The 16357-nt window shown below is 51.0% G+C and overlaps 1 protein-coding gene across 1 annotated transcript; it reads right to left on the bottom strand.

Moving 5' to 3' along the window:
- Window positions 1–831: 831 nt before the first annotated feature.
- ACAD10 (acyl-CoA dehydrogenase family member 10) lies at window positions 832–16356 on the bottom strand. The gene is made up of 15 exons (XM_082491483.1): window positions 16275–16356; window positions 15233–15443; window positions 14581–14729; window positions 13552–13746; window positions 11790–11948; window positions 10828–10987; window positions 10240–10381; window positions 9378–9446; window positions 8391–8572; window positions 7660–7810; window positions 6322–6467; window positions 5308–5481; window positions 4033–4385; window positions 1891–1959; window positions 832–1600 (listed from the first exon to the last, which is right to left on the bottom strand). The coding sequence occupies exons 2-15, from the start codon at window positions 15423–15425 to the stop codon at window positions 1523–1525; spliced, it is 2220 nt and encodes a 739-aa protein (XP_082347609.1). The 5' UTR covers window positions 15426–15443; window positions 16275–16356; the 3' UTR covers window positions 832–1522.
- Between the last annotated feature and the right edge of the window lies 1 nt (window position 16357).

Genomic DNA, 16357 nt, shown 5'->3' with positions numbered 1-16357 from the left:
TAGGAGGGCACTCATGAAGACCGCTTGTTCCAACATGTTCTTCCTCCTCTTGCAGTCCTGCATGTGTTAAACCATTTTGGGGAACTCCCAGAAAGACCTGTTTTACCCATGGAGATGTGCCTGTGTGCACTGTTCCTCTCCCAGAGGACTGGGTCAGGCTGCGTATCCACAGGTCACGTCTCAGAGCTGAGCTCCAGCCAAGCCTTGCTCAGGGCTAAGCTCCCACACGCTGTCCTCTGTGTCTTCTGCTGATACCTGGATGGACCACATTCGGCATTAGCCCTGTGTTAATGCTTTTGCTTCTCTTGAGCAGGACCCGTCCCTTCCCTGGGGTTTAGCAGACAAACCCAGCAGCACTAAAACTGCATGCAATGGAGGAAACACCTTCACGGCAGACCCAGCGCTCAGCCTCAACTCTCAGTCCTGGAATTGCTGGCCAGGATTGTGCCTGCATGAAAGAGGAGATGGTGGGAGGCGCAAAGGCAAGGTGACTGCTAGGAAATCACCCCGGCTGCCCAAGCTGGGCAGATCCAGGCTCAGATATCGGCTCTCTCCCTCTTCCACAGCAGAGCCAAGTGCCTGGGGTGGAGGTAGAATTTCACCCTGGAGCCTTTGAGAAACCAAAGCTCAGGTTAAGGGGTTTCCCCACAGCCTTCTGGTCCTGGTGTTGAGCAACCAGCACCGCCACCCCATGGCTCTTGCGCAGCACCCCTTGTGTCCCTGAGAGCACGGATGTGGTAGCAACCCTGGGTAGATGGATGTGACCTTGTGAAAGCGGGCTGTGAGGCTGCACCCGCGCTGGAGAAGCTAAAGAATGCAAAGAAGTGTGCCCGTCACTTTAATACTGAATTAATACTACACTACACATAAAGAGCCCAGGAATTACCATGATTGTTCCCACAGTTCTCCCCTTGCTGCTGGCCTCTGTGCAGCACTGAAAGCCCCCATTGATCCAGTCTGCATCTTCCGTGGTCCTCAGAGAAACCCAGAGAGATCCACTACAGTCGCGGGACCAGGGAGTCCTCCCAGTTCCTCCCAGCTCCAGGGACCAGGCACTGCCTCAGCTCCGGAGCCTCCCCTGAAGCTAGGAATCCTTGAGGACGTGATTCAGTTCCCCCCACCACCGACTGGAGTCCTTCTAGCGTCTGTGGGTAGCTGAAGGTGTTGTGCTGAAGGAGATACGCCCTGCTCCATTCTTTTTATTACCCAAATCAAGTCTTGCACCCCCACCGTGGTCATTTCTGACCAACTCCCCCCCTGCCAAGGCTGGTAGTGACTGTTCACAGCCGCATGATCCAGGGATGGATTTTGCCCCATGCTGAGCCTGGCAATAAAAGCACTGAGCCCAGATCTGAGATAACAGCAAACACCACTGAAATTCAGAAGCTCCCCGGCTGCTGTTAGCACGACCTCTCCCATGCCAGAGCAGCTGGTTTAGTCCCACGTCCAAGGCTCCCCAGCGTTGTGACTAGTGGCTCAGCTCCAGTTTGGAGAGTGTCATCCTGTGAACCACACAGGACCTTCAGCCAGACATGGAGCTCAGGTCGGAGTGAAGCACCAGGCTGGGGTCTGCACTGCTGAGACGCTCTGCTCCAGAGACCTGTATGAGTGACATCAAAGCCCACAGAGGGCAAGTAAGGGGCTGCAGGAACATGGAAGGACAGCAGCAAATGCCCCAGTCCCTTCCAAATGCTCTGGGGAATGCAGTGCTGGGGAAACATCCTCACCTGGGATCCCACAACAGACAGGACAAACCACCCCTCATGCTCATGGACCCCAGACTGCAGTGCCTCGTTCCTGGTGTGGAGGAGGCCCCAGGAGGGAGGTGTCCCTGAGTTGCTTTATTTGGGCCAGAGAAGGGACAAATGTTAGGTGCATGTGTCTGCTCACCTGGCTATCCTGATCCACGGCCTGTACAGTCATCATCAGAGCCACTGCTTTGGTCCTGGCACTCTCTGCCTGATGGAAAAGGATGGGACACATTACATCCTCCTACATCCCCCTATGCTGTTGCTGGCCCCCTCTGATAGCAGGCACTGCAGGCACTGCAGTGAGAGTGCATCTGTGTGCCTGGTGCTGTGGCCAGACGTGCTTATGATTGCTCTGAGAGAGAAACTGAGCTTTGCTCTGCTCCTCTGGAGAGGATGTCCCCGGAGAACTACAGGGACAGGCAGCCTTCGGGACCAACGTGCAAAGTCTGCTGGCTCCCCGTGCGGGACGTGGCAGGGTCAGGCGAGAGACTGCCCTGTTCAGCTGAGAGGGCTCAGCCAACGGCATCTCGCTGCCAGGCTCGCTGGGACCAACCTCCACCCCTGCAGTGCCAGCTGGCATGAGGCAGGCTTGCCCTTTCTCTTGGCCCTCACCCAGCTTACAAGCGCTGTGACAGTCCCAGGCCAGAACTATTTGGCTGTTTAACACTCCATTGCATTATCTTTCTGCCGCGGGCAGCAGGACTCCTCCCCTGGCTTTCACAACACACTTTCACAGCAAACGTTGACAGTGCAGGGACAATGCCAAGGGAAAGAACAGGGAATGGCAGGGATGGGGGGGTTCTCTGGTCCCCTAGACAGGGAGCAGCGTCTCCACCACAGGCCCAGGGCGTGGAGTAGAGAGAGTATGGCAGTTGATGTTTGGAGGCTTGATGACCCTCCCAGCTCTGAAGATGAGTGTTTGGAAGAAGGGCAAGGAGATCTGCTCATCTCAGCACTTCCAAATTCCCCAGAGCTGCTGCTTCCCCTCCTTTTCCACCTTTTCAGGGGATCAGCTGCTAAGCACCCTGAAATGCTGGGGTTTGCTGGTTTCTGCCAGAGCACAAGGAAATACTTCTGAAGGGCTGAACAACAGATGGGATGGGTTTTTTTTTGACAGTTAAAAGACAATTAAGTAACCCCCTAGAATTTGATAGTGTCACTAGAATACATTAAGAATATAATCTCAGTAGCAACCCAAGGATAGCGATGTTTGCTTTCATGCCGTGCTCTGTGAATGATTACTTCTGACACCACTCCCGGCAAATCTGTTTGCAGCACCAGTCAGCCCAGGGCCACGAGCATGCTGAGCTACACCGTGGCCACAAGCAGCACTGGGAAGTGGAAGCACAGAGAAACCAGGCAGTTTGCAGAGCCCGGGCAGGGCACCCAGGTGTCCCGATGCCTGCATATTGACCTGACCTGCCTTGTGCTGGCACAAGGAAGAGACACATAATTACAGCTCTACAGTTTGAGACCTGATGCTTCTCCTATCTCTGCCACTGACCCGCCACGTGACCATGGGCAACTCACTATCTGGTTTCTGCTTCCTCACCACCATACCAGGAATGACCAATGTCCCTCCATTTTGAGGTTTCAGGGCTGCAGCAGCACCTGCTTTGCACAGGAGAGCCCAGGATGGTGGTAGGGCCAAAGTCCAAGCGGCATCTCGGAGCCTGCACTGCCAAACACACTCGGCTTATCACTGGGCAGGCAACTGTTTGCTGATGGGATGTCTGCAGGGACAGCCCCTGCCAGGGAGAGCAGGATAAGAGAACACAAAGGAGGAAATGAAGCTGTGGAGGTGCAAGCAGCTCCCTGCCCTATCTGCAGCACCTTCCAAGGAAGTATCGGGAGGGAGTCTTACAAAGAGAATTAACATAGAGGCAGCAGCACAGCCTCCCCCTGCCAGGGGAAAGGGAATGAGCAAGCACTGGTCTGGCAGGTGTTGAAAAGCCCAGCCAAGCTCTGGGGACTCCATCAGCATTGATGGCAGGACCTTGGTGGAGCAGCACCAGCTGATGACAGCTGGACTGGCGTTAAGCTGCTCATCTTTGAAGGCAGTGCTGGCTTCCGAAATTGCTATTTCCCAGAAAATGAACTGTGTTACTCGAATGTAGCCAGCCATGGGAACGCAGCCCTCTTTCTCCAAGCCATTGGACTCCCGGAGTGCCAAGTGTCTAATGCAATGAGGAAAGCAAGGGTGCTCAGAGGCATGCCACAATCCCCCACCCTGGTGTAGGTGAAGCAAAGCAAAGCTGCTTTAGGGAGGAGGATGTCTCACCTTCAGCTCTAGAAGAGGACGTGGAGTACATCTGGGCTGGGAAATCAGAAAACTTGACTGGACACCCATCTTTTCCAGCTCGCAGCAAAGACCCTGGGCCATCCCCAGCAGGCCGGTGGGGGGAGTGACCAGGGGAACCGTGGGCTCAGGAGCTGCCCCAGGATGTGGCCAGGTACCATAGCTCCTGCTGAGGAACGGCCCTCGTCTTGCCCAGGTGCTGTAATGTCGTGCGAGAGGCTTTGTGGTGGGGAGGCTGTCAAATACACGGAATCCTTCTTTTATGGCGAACTCCCAAGCCAGGTCGGCCACAAACTCTGCATCTTCCGGGCTGTTTTCACCTGGGGCTGGCCTCCCTGGGGACAAGAGAAGAATAGGACACATTTGTTTGAAAAAGCTCATGTTATGTAGTCACATCCCAAACAGTGCCATGTGCCCTTGTCTGGGCCAGCCCAGCTGGACTCAGGGAGACTCCTCTCTATGAAATACGAAAATAACATCTTGTTTTCCTCTGATAAAGACTCCCAGGCCAGACCTGATGATAAACAGCACCGAGAGTTCACACCCTCCCTGGTTTCGAGTCTCCGAAGGTGGTGCTTAGTTTGAAGGTCTGATAGCTCCACCTGTAGGACACATCTCTGAGCTCTGAACTCTGGCCTCTGCTCGCTTCTCCCATGAAAGAAAAGTGATCACAGAGCAACCTCCGATCAGCACAAACAGCAAAGAGGAACAGACCAGACCTTGCATCCAGCAAAAAGCAGATGCTGGGGAAATGCCCTGTGTGTGCTCCTCTTTGGCCCTTTTATTTTTGTTTGCAGGACACATCCTGACTACACAACACAGCCTGCCTGAGGAGTTATAGCAGACTCACGCCCTCCAGAGCCTGTGCTAGAGCAGGGAGGGAGCTCTGTGCTTTACAGGACACTCTATTCGCATCCCTCTTGTCTACATGCAGCAGTAACTGGCTGCACAATTAGTCCCAGGTCACCCATCTCCAAACAGAGAGGTGAAACAAGATGTCTCATTTTGAGCCCTTTTTTCCCATAGGAACTCTCTGCTGACAGCACAAGGCTGCCAGAAATGCCACGTTTTGCTTTACTGTCTGGAATTTCAGAGCTCTCAGGGTGCACAGCCAGGAGTGCCTGAACCCTGCAGCACATGCTGCTGGTCTGACCTCCCCTGGTTCAGTGTGAGAGCTCTCCCCGCACCGATGCTCATGTGTCTGTGCTCTGGCTGGAGACTTGTGCAGAGCAGAGCCAGCGTGGTTGCGTTCCTCACCTGCCAGAGAGCGTTTGTAGAGTCCCTGTAGCATTGCAGCCAGTCGGAAAAAGGCAAAGGCCATGTAGAAATTCCAGTTCTCGGGGTGCTCCACTCCCATGTGGTCACAGTACATCTGGGAATACTCCTCTGCTGTGGGGATTCCCAGATGCCCCAAATCACACTTCCTCAAGCCTGGAAGATGTGAAAAGGCAACAGTGAAGCAGCAGACAGTGAGGATCTCGGAGCTTTCTAGGGATGCCGTGAGGGCTGTGGCTAAGCCATGCAGCTGTGGAGCAGCAGAGACACCTGCATCCATCCAACACCCACACTGCTGCCATGCTCTTTCTGTACATAACAACGGGGGTTTGGCACCATCCCAGAGAGGTGAAATGCTTATGGGTCAGTTTTCTTCATTGGGGTGAGACTGCAAAAGCAGTGACTGATGGATCTTTCTCCAAAATGAGGAAGTGATTTTCCTCTCTGTTTACACCTATATTGTTCTTTTTAACATGTGTATAACTTTGTGGACAAACCCCTTCTGGGCTGGCCTGGTTCACAGCGTTCCCTCCCAAAAAGAGTTCCACAGCTTTACAGCTTAAGTTAGAGGGAAAAGAATCCAAATTAATTTTTAAATGCATTTTTTCCAGCTGCGAAGCAGGGCCCTCCACCCTGGGGCCATCCCAGACACGACTGCTAACAAAGATCCAGGTGCATGAACTGGGCGACGGTACCAACCAGGACAGGGAGCATATAGCAGAGTATCTGCCAAATGGGTGGCAGATACGAGACAAACTCGGGGACGGGGCGACCATGGCACAGTGATCACTGCACATTCAGAAAGATGTTTCCACCCTGGAGGGTTCTTCAGGGAGGGAAGAAAGGGCAGAGGGGGGAATACGGTGTGAAACCCACAGCGCTTTCCAGCTGCAATGAGCCCAGCTGTCAGCTGAGCTCTCTGGGCAGGAGCTCATCTGTTTCTGAACTCTGGTTCCTCTCTCCGTGTGTCAAAAGTGACTTTGCCCCTCTCTGTACCTCTCAGTGCATTAAAGTGAGGTGGCAGGAAGTAGGCCATACAGTTATTCGCCAAATCAGAGATGGGATCTCCTAGAGTTGAAAGCTTCCAGCCAAGGACAGCAAGGACTTCTGGCCTGTCTGGATGAAAGACCAGGTTGTCCATCCTGTATCAGAGGGAAAAAGAGATCAGGAAAGTCTCAAGACGGGGAAAAATCCCAGTGCTCAGCAGCAGTAGGTGCTTTCCAGTGCTCTTCACTCTCTTCAAAAATTGCTGAGTCCTTTGGGAGGCTGCACAAGTGAAAGATTAATTTCTGCAAGCATAGGTCAGGGAGGATGGCGATTACCCAGTAGTAAACTCCCTCATTAATGATGAACTGAACTGTGCTTTGAAGAATGAAACCAACTTATTCAGAGCCTCAGATTGTTAACAGATGTTACAGGACAGGTTGGCCAAAAAGCGAAGCAGGCAAGTCACTGTCCAGGGGGATCTTCTGGTCATTTCAAAGGCACACAATAACTCCAGGGCCTGCACTGTCATGTGCTGTAGATCATAGGTAGTACAGCCTTCACCTGTTTGAGCCCCAGGAGAGGGCAGCAGCCTACTGAGGAGGAAACAGAGAGGGCAGCCACCCTGCCAGGGTGCAGAGAGCTCACCAGCTATCAGTCACACTGGAACTGTGTGCGCTAAACCTTGCAGGAAGGAGCCTTGGCCCAGAATTGGCACACACCTACGCTGCAGCCCAGGTCTGACACCGCAGCAGTAGATCTCAGCATCTCTCACCTCTGTCTCCAGCCATCACGCTCCTGCATGACTTCACCTGTAACACTGGCAGGTTTTGCCATACCTATTCCAGCATCTCACCAGCCACCCAAACTCTTTAAGCACCAAATATCATTAGCAACATGCACCAGGACTGATTTCTGAGTACCGCAGAAACAGTTGATGACCCTCTCCAGTGTTAGGCCAGTGTTTTCTGTGGTTGGGCGAAGAAACTGAAATACCAATAAGGCAGCAAGATTGGAATCGGACATCAGGAGCTCAGGCTTTCAGTTCCTGCCCCCAGTTTCCCTGCTCTTAAATGGGCACTGCTTTTAAACTGCCACAGATCAGTAGGCAGAAAAACACAGGGCAAAATGTAAGAGCTCTGGGTGCAAGACAGCACCAGTCAGAGCTCTTGGGATATGTTTCTCTGGGTGATGCTGAACATAACCTAGAGCCCAGCTTTTGGACTGCTCTGAAGCTGCTGTGCCAGCCCAACTCAGCACCTCTTTGGAGTCTGCATAATGCTTTACACCCTCTCTCCCTCTCTGCTGCCTGGGATGTGCTCCGGGGAAGCGCTGTGAGCCAAGCAGTACCTGAAATCACCATGCACAACTGTCGTCTTCTGAGATTCAGGAAAATGCAGAGGTAGCCACTCAATGAGTCTCTCCATGGCGGGGATAACATGAGTTTCCATAGCTCGATACCGCTTTGTCCAGGTCTCAACTTGCTGCTGAATGTAATTAGCTGCAAAAAGGGAACGAAGGCTCTCAGGGAAAGGGACAGGCACAAAGAAACTTCAAAACAGATGCATAAAAGGCGCATGCAGAAAAAGTCAAACAACCAAGCAGATCTCAGTCCAGCAGCCTGAGGTAAGCTCCAAGAGTTTCATTGTGATTTCCAGGGGTCTCATACATTCTTAACTGGGCACTGGATTTGATATTCTGGTGGAAATAAGCAGATCCTTGACAAAAATGTAGCTTCTTCACCAACTCCAAGAAGCTGAGATAGCCCTGCAGAGACACTGGAGTAGCTGAGGAAGTTTGGTCAGAGATGGCAGCAAACAAGTTACTCCTCCACCCACAGCGCAGCTCTTGCTCATGGCAGGAAGCTCTGGGGTCTACTAACAGTAAGCACAGACCTGGAGGATCTGAAGCAGCTCTCCACACCCTCCCACCACACCTGGGGAGTCAGACACCTTGCTGCTCATCTTCGCTTTCCCAACTGCCCCCAAGTTTGGCCCAAGTCCTGTACCCGAGCCTATCCTTTGAAATGCTGATACACAGGAGAAGAAAACAGTGATAGAGGATACAGAGCCTTCTCTCACCATGCTCCCCGAGGTCCTCCAGCTTGTCTGCTCTGAGCTCTACGCTGTGGATCTTGGAGAGGACTTGACTCATGGCAGCATAAATAGCCCTCCGCTGGCTAGGCTGCAGTGTGGGGAGGGAGACATCCCAGTAGACACGGCCAGCACAGTGCTCCATCAGGTAGAAAGGTGTGCCAAGAGTGCTGGGGAAGCAAGGTGGAACTGGCAGGTCTGAGGTTAATCCTGTTACCTACCACCCCTCAGATCTCACCTGCACCTTGAACATGCCCCTCACCTGCCTGGGAAGGTGAGGAGCAGCCTCAACAGCACTGCTCCATGCCCAGCTGTGGCCTGGGCTCAAGCTCAGCTCAGGTTGCGAGCCAGTGGCACACAGCTGTGACACAACCAGTCCCGGTCCCTCCAGCCCAGGAAGCTGAGCTTGCGGCTGGGCTACAGCACCAACCATCTCCCTGCCTCCCCTGCAGTGGGCTCTGCAGCCACCGAGCTGTCAGACTGCATGCAAACAACACGAACAGCGGACACACATTTAACTGCAGTGCAGAGACTTTATTACTGCAGCCAGCAGAGATCTGAGAGTTGCTGTGCTACCGCAGGCTACACAGGGTGTCCTGGTCGCAGACTTGCTGCTATCGCAGCTGTAGATCTTGGGGCAAGCCTGAGGTCTGGCAGTTAGAAAAATCACCTTCTTATTGGAAACCTGAGCATCTTGAGTCAGCAGGAAGCCATACAACACTGTTTTATAGCGGCTTTTCAAAGGAAGACAGCATTTTGATTAATTGCTAAAATAAGGACACACCTCAAACAAGCCAAATAAAAGTGTTACTGTCCTTTGTACTTCTAGAGACTTCTCTAGCCCAAGACTGGGCAAACACTAATTAGACCAGTGTACTTGGTGAGGTCTGGCTCCTTATTCCCTCCTCTCCTCGTCTTTGGGGGAATTTGGTTGAAGTTGTCAAGCACAGAGTGAAAGCTGAGAGACAAGATTACCTTCTGTCCTCGCAGAGAGCAAGTACAGTGGGAACGGGAACACCGGCCTCAGAGAGTGCCTTCAGTATCCTGCCAGAGCGAGTCAGAGAGCCATGTCAGCACAGAAAGGCATTAGGGAATGGATACTAGAACTGCACTGTTGCTAGGCAGACGTGCAATACAAAAAAAAAAGGGTCCTGTGCTCAGTTTTAAACACATTAAAATAACACAGCTGGCGGTAGGGGAAAGCAGCACACCAAAATCTTTGTATGGCCCAGAGCCCCTCGACTAACACGCTCTGAAAAACCAAGGGGCGATCATAACTGTCCCCCCCGACAAGTGTCCCGCTACTCTGCTGCTGAGGCCGAGATCTCTGGCACAGCAAACTCATTTGCAGTACGGCGCTTCCAGCATAGGGCTAGCCCTTAGCTAGGCTCCTCGCTGCTCAGTTGCGGTGTTGTGCTGCAAACTCCCTCCCACCCAAGGTGCCAGACGTGACAGTGAGATCCTGCGTCTCCCGACATGTGCTGAGAGCTGTGATGTGCGCCATGGATTGGAAGGATCACAGCGCAGGAGAGTGTTTTTCACAGGCACAGGGTCCTAACTGCACGCTCACCGCCAGCTGCAGGGCAGTAGCACGGCCTTGTATCTCAATCCAGGACTGCTCATGTTGGCTGTAGCAAATGGACATATCACAGACCAGGACACGGAGCCGTGCAAAATTCATGGGAGGATAATGTGGGAGGCAGGTGGGTGGACTGTGTGATGTGGAACAGAAAAGCTAAGGCTGGAATAGAGCACTGTCCCTAGGACAGGGTTGTTTGGGATCTCCTTCAAGATTCTTCCCTGGTCAGCTGGCCCGAGGGACATGGCTCCTTCTTACCTGTATTCCCTCCTGACAGCAGAGCCTGAGGGATGCAGGCTGTCAGAGGGCTCCTTCTTCAGCACTAGCAAGCGATCTCTAAACTTGATGCAATAGGTCCGGGTAGACTGTGCGTGGCCAAACTGCCGTAACACCAGTGGGCCTGAAGAGTTGAGAGCAGAGGGTCAGCAGAAAGAAGCATGAGCTGGGATTACTTCTCACCACCTCTCCAGGTTTGATTTCCCCTTCTTGTACCTGGGGCTGAGAACTCACTTGCAGCAATCAGGAACCTACACATTACTCCTGTGTCCCAAATCCCCGAGGGAGGATGGCAATCGCTCACAGATGGCTCACAGGCCAGGAATATTCCTGGCATCTCTTTGGCAACTTGTGCTTGGCCCCTCCCAAACAAGGAAGTCCTAAAATTTTATTTCCCATTTCCGGGAAACAGTGACAGATCACTGAAACCTGAATGTCTGCAACATTTGCTTGGAGATTAGGAGCCTTTCATTAATGCTATTTTTCAATCAATTTGTAATATGATGGAAAGAGCCAATGGCTCCAGAATATGTGAGCTTTCAGGCTGAAGAGCAAAAAGCGCTGCGATACCTGTTGCCTGGTCACTGAGAACATTTTCAAGGTACTTTTGCAGACGATCTTTTGGGATTTCCATGCCTGGTCTCACTGAACGAGTATATGGAACAAACCCTTGCAAAGGAAAACCCAGATATGTTTCCAGCTCTTTGAGGGCTACTTCTGGATCATTGACCTGAAAGCAGGAGGGAGGGAGAGCGAGAAGTTACTGGGTGAGAGTTAGAAGGTAGAATTGCCTGAGAAAGAAAGAGCTCTGCACACTTGTGATGCATTTATCTGTGAGTCCAACAGCAACGGTCCACTAAGACACACAGGAATTCACTGGCCAGTCCCTGTCAGCACAGAGGGCCATTACCAATACTCGCTGAGCCTCCCGCCTCGGTCTCTGTCCTGGAGACAGACTGTTACTGTGGCATAGGCACAGCGACCTTGGGCTGGGCTAAGCGCTGGAATTCCCTATGTGCAGTCCAGGGGAGCAGAGTTCACTCTTCCCACTAGTCCCATGCTTGTCCTTCCCCCAGTGGTCCCCTCTCTGAAGTAAAACCCCTGTGCTCGCTATCCCCAAAGCCTGTGGGTTAACCAGTCCCCAGCTGACAGATCCACGAAGCCCCCCAGCTTCTAGAAATGGCTTAAATGTGTCTTATTTTCTCACATCAGGTGGATGTGGTTGTCTCAACCATACGGTTAGGGCTGTTTCTCTAATAGGGAACTGAGGTCCATAAAGGAGAAGAGACTTCTCCGAGGTTACACTGGCTGTAGGGCTTAGAGCCATGAATGAAACAGGCCAGTGCAGACTTTGCCAGTAATCCTCCCCTTTAACACAGCCACATCCTGTGGGAATAACGACAAGCTGAAACAAAAGGCTTGGCAACACAAGTCTGCCACTGTGATTGAAAATCCCGAGCCATTCAAGTCAAACACAGCTTCTGGACTTAGAAACCATGCCCAAAGCCTGCCCTGGTTGCATTGCTTTGTACCTTCACCGTTTTAATGCCAAGCTGGGCTGCTGCATTTAGGTTCTGGCTGCTGCTGTCGAGGAAGATGGATTCCTGAGGCTGAACGCCCAACCACTCCAAGCACAGCTTGTAGATACGAGGATCTGGCTTGTGCATTCCTTCCCGATCAGATTCAACCATCTACAGCAACAACAAATGGATTATGCATGAGCCTACTGTGACCACAAACATCTGTGCAGTGCTGGAAATGGAGGATGGGAGGGTGGGAAAGAGACTGACAGTTTAATTAACATGTGAAATAAGGGACACTGGGAATGGAGGGCTGACAGAGCTGGATAGGATGTGATTCAAGTGACTGCGTGGGTGCCAATTGCTTAGCTGTGGCTCTGTCAGCTCAAATAAGCTAAACAGGATCAGCTGGTCCTTGGATGGAAGATATCCAACGAGATGTCACGATGTGGGAGACTTACTGGATGCCCCACACTGTGCTGAACCAATTGCTCAATGCTGCCCAAGAAAGCCTTGGATTGCACCACCTTCCAAATGATCTGGAAAAGCGATGTCCTGACCATCGCACCTATCAACCACACCAAAGCAATCTTCACAGCAGCAGAGGTGTTGACCATCTGCCCAAATTTGCATCAAAAATGTCTTGAGTCAGTCTCTGAATAGTCACATTGCCTCAAAACCATAAAAAATTCAAGTACTATTTCACCCCTGCACTGACAGACACTCAAGGAATAGAAATGAATCTATTAGAGAGATATAAAAGCCAATGCTAATGGAAATCCACATTCAATTAATTTTTTTCCCACTAATTACTGCGCAGTGCTGTTGCCTGCTGTTACAGAAGAGCCACACCGCATGAGTGATGACACCGGATAGGCCATGGTTATTAAAGTGCTTTGAAACAGTCTGGGATGAAAGGTATCACAGAGCATCACAACAGAGCATCACTCCACTAAGAGAACTTCATAGGCACTGGTGTCACTAGTATAATGCACAGAAAGCTGTGTCGATAACAACATAATGTTCACAAGATGACTTTAAACAGTCCCAGGTTTTAAATCTATCGATATGACTCTTCTTTGCATATTTTGCTGTCTCAATCAAGGCTATAAAGCAAACTTAATTCATGAATAAACTCCTGAAATTCAAAGATGTGAGTCAGGGCACACAGAAAGTAAAATTTTCTGCCATGCTGAGGCGAGTCTTCAGAGCTGCCTGTTAAAGTGAAGCCACTTGAACCAGCTCCATGGTTCATGGCTAATCTTGTATTTCATCTTTGCAAAAGCGAAGCATGCTGGGAGAGGGGTCTCTGCCTGCTTATCAACCCAGATGAGCACATTGGGATAGTGGGATTTTTCTAATATGGCAGATGTTTTGCAATTCTTTGGGATGAAAGAAGCTTTAAAAGAGTGAAGACTAAATATGAAGCGAGCCGGAGCACTAGGTAATAACATTTATTTCTTATATAGTGTTCCAGCTTCTAAGTCCTTTATCAACATCACTCACTATGCTGGTTACACGTATACTTGTGGTTGTGTGGGCACTTTGCAACGAATTTAAGTGCACAAGTACCTGCCACTCACTCAGACCCTCTTCAAGGCCCAGTCACTACAACAAATTATGCCAGGTAACATTTTCACAGGCTGTTACATTTATGTCTACTAATAGGTACTGCTGGTTGCCATTCATTTGGTACCTGCATGGAAGGAATTTCAGTCGCAGCTGTCTATAGAACTAGCTACAGAAATGCATTTTGGAATCCATCCAGGCTTACCACATCAAAGTGCTTTCGGTCCAGGGGCAGAAAGCTCTCTCCATTCAGCAGACAGAAGTTGTTATTTAGAAGAGCTGTCTTAAGACCTTCTGCACGGATACACTGTACGGCTTCTGCCATTATGGGGAGCTGTTTTATCATCTCATTTCTGATTAAGTCTGAGAGAAAAGAGTCCACGGGAACACAGACATTTGCCTGAGAAACCAGAGAACCCCCCCAGGAATGACAATTAGCCATAAATGGTTTTTAAGCAGGGAGGAAAATAAGAGTGGTTGGGTAGGTAGGTTGCCTGATCATCTTATATTGGTGGCCTACTTCCTTTGGCAGCAGAAGGCAGTCAGTGAATCTCCCAGCTAAATTGCTTAGACCAAATAAACAAGTATTCTCACATTACTAATTCTACAGAAGCAGCAGCGGAGATAAAGGTCTGATTTGGGGGAAAAGAAATGCACTAGGACTGTGCCTGCCATGGAATCAAGGCAGATTAGAGATAAATACTGATTTACCATTCAGCAGGCAGGAAAAAAATCTGTATTTTAGACTGAGCTGTTTCAAAAAGACTTTATTCAAAAGGTGATTCTTGCACTGTGTTCCTGGAGCTGTGGTGGAGGGGCTTCTACTGATCTTAACAACCTCCCCCAGAGACCATGGCCTCCATCCACTGAGTGTGCCCACGTACGAGCAGCAAAATCCTTTCACCTGATTTCTGATTTCTGACACTGACTTCTCATCTTAGCTGATCCTAGAGGTGTCTTGAGATAAAAGTTATGAAATATGCAGGAAGAGGCTCATGGAAGTGGAGGCAAACTCAGCCGACCATCCTGCCTGGGTACCAGAGCGATGATGGCCGTGAAAAGTCTGCCCTGACCAGACAGCAATGCTTCCTAGATGGTAAATCCAGACCCTTCCATCAAAGGATTCCTTTTAAAAGCCCCTCTTTCCTCACTGAACCACCAGGTTCCCACATTGCAGGGTCCCTTTTCCCTGCAGTCAGGAAGCACAAGGAGTGGAGGGGGGTGTTGGGCTTACAGTCTCAAAGCACTGCTGTCCCAATTCCTGCAAAAACTCCACAGTCGTCAGCTCTCCTCTTGTGTACTTCAGAGAGGGACTATTTTCCCCTCGAGAGAGTAGAGCTTGCTGGGTGGTGCCGGCTGGAATACAATTCTGGGCTTCCCAGTCTATACAGAGAAAAGTAAGAAAGCCAGGAGAGAGCGTGTATGGCATCAGCAGAACTGAGAAACTGGCTTGAAATCTCTCTGAAGTCTGATACATCGACCAGCACTCATGACAACTGACATGCTGGACTGGGGGACACAGAGAGAAGTTTGGGCATTCCCCCAACTGAAGCACCTCACCTCTATTTTCGGTGTGGTGCCCTTGGGGTGAAAATACTGAGTTCTTAAAGTGTCCTGAAGGATAGTACCAATGTTGGGTGGTACCAGCTGGTGCCATTACAGGACAGTTTCATTATCAGATGGGTTTTGGCCCTGACCTGGAGCTGCCAACACAGTTGCTGGTTGCTGTAAATTCTAGTTCTGATGCCACAACAAGGTACCATTGTCATCATCGCAAATTCTTGAATATCTTACCAGAACCAGAGGTGGCTGACAGCGACACCTGAAATTTGTTTTCCCTCTATGCATAGAGACAAGAGGAGCAAATGAGAAATGAGAATACACACCCACAGCTGTCTTGTAAGGGGACGGAAGGAGCACTCCGCTGGCGTCAAAGATCACGGCTTTATAACGGCACCATCCAGATCGCCTCCGCTGGATTAACCCCTGTGGGTGCTGCCGGATCCCAACACAGAGCAGGTAAGGGACGTGGGCAATGCTCCTCAGGTACATGCTGCGGAAAATTTGCAACCGGCCCATTCCAACCGAGGAGAGAGGCTAGGACGCAAAGTATAGAATTACTTTATTAAAGTAAATATTTATTCATGCACGTGAAGTGTCCCAGCCAAACCGAGGCACCTGAAAGTGGTTTTACACAGGGTCCTTCCACCCTTCAAACGTTCAGAACCAACACAATTTGACTAATCACCAACCCCCATAGTACTGATTACTAATCACAGCAAAACTCTGCAAAGCGACCATATTTTTGCAGTGTTCTTGTTGCTTGTCTATTGATCCAGGTGTCCCTGAAGTCAGTCTTGCTGGAGTTATTTTTCTATGATGCCAGACGATGCTGGGAGGGTTTCAACGACGCGTTAGAGGGGCTGTAGGATGCTGGTGTTATCCTGATTGTACAGGAGTAGCCTTTACCCCTCCCAGACAGCTCTAAGCCACGAAGCAAAGTCCTTATTTCCAGGACCGGTCTATCCTTTAGTTTCTTCTACTAAAGCATGAAAAACACCAAAGCCTGGCACGACCCTGAGGGCCAAAATACCAGCATGGGGGGGTGTGAAGAAGAAAAGTTGGTGTGTTTTTTTTATTATTTTTGAGGAGGGTACTGCGGCCTAAGGGGATGGGGCCTGGTCCCTCCGGCTTGCTTGCGTTGCCATGGTAACGGGGCCTGTGGCTCTGGTGCAGACCTGGGTTGTCTCACACACATACACACGGGTCCCACCCCTCCTCTCAGCCCTGAGGTCACCCTTAAAAGGGGCTGGGGGGCGAAAGGGGGGCCGTCCCTCCCTTTCGCCCTCCCCGTCCCGCTAGGCCTAGTCCAGGCCAGGCCTTGCCAGGAAGAGGGCAGGCTTCACCCCAAATCTCGCGAGAGCTCACCTGCAAATCTCGCGAGGAGCAGCCGGGCCCCTCTCAGCAGCCCCCCGCGCCGTCTTCCCCCGCCGCCGCTGCTGCTGCTGCGT

The sequence above is a fragment of the Vanellus vanellus genome, assembly GCF_965231255.1.
Source record: "Vanellus vanellus genome assembly, chromosome: 16".
In the NCBI taxonomy this organism is placed as follows: Eukaryota; Metazoa; Chordata; class Aves; order Charadriiformes; family Charadriidae; genus Vanellus; species Vanellus vanellus.
The sequence above is the reverse complement of the archived record's forward strand: the minus strand, read 5'-3'. Positions and strand labels throughout refer to the sequence as shown.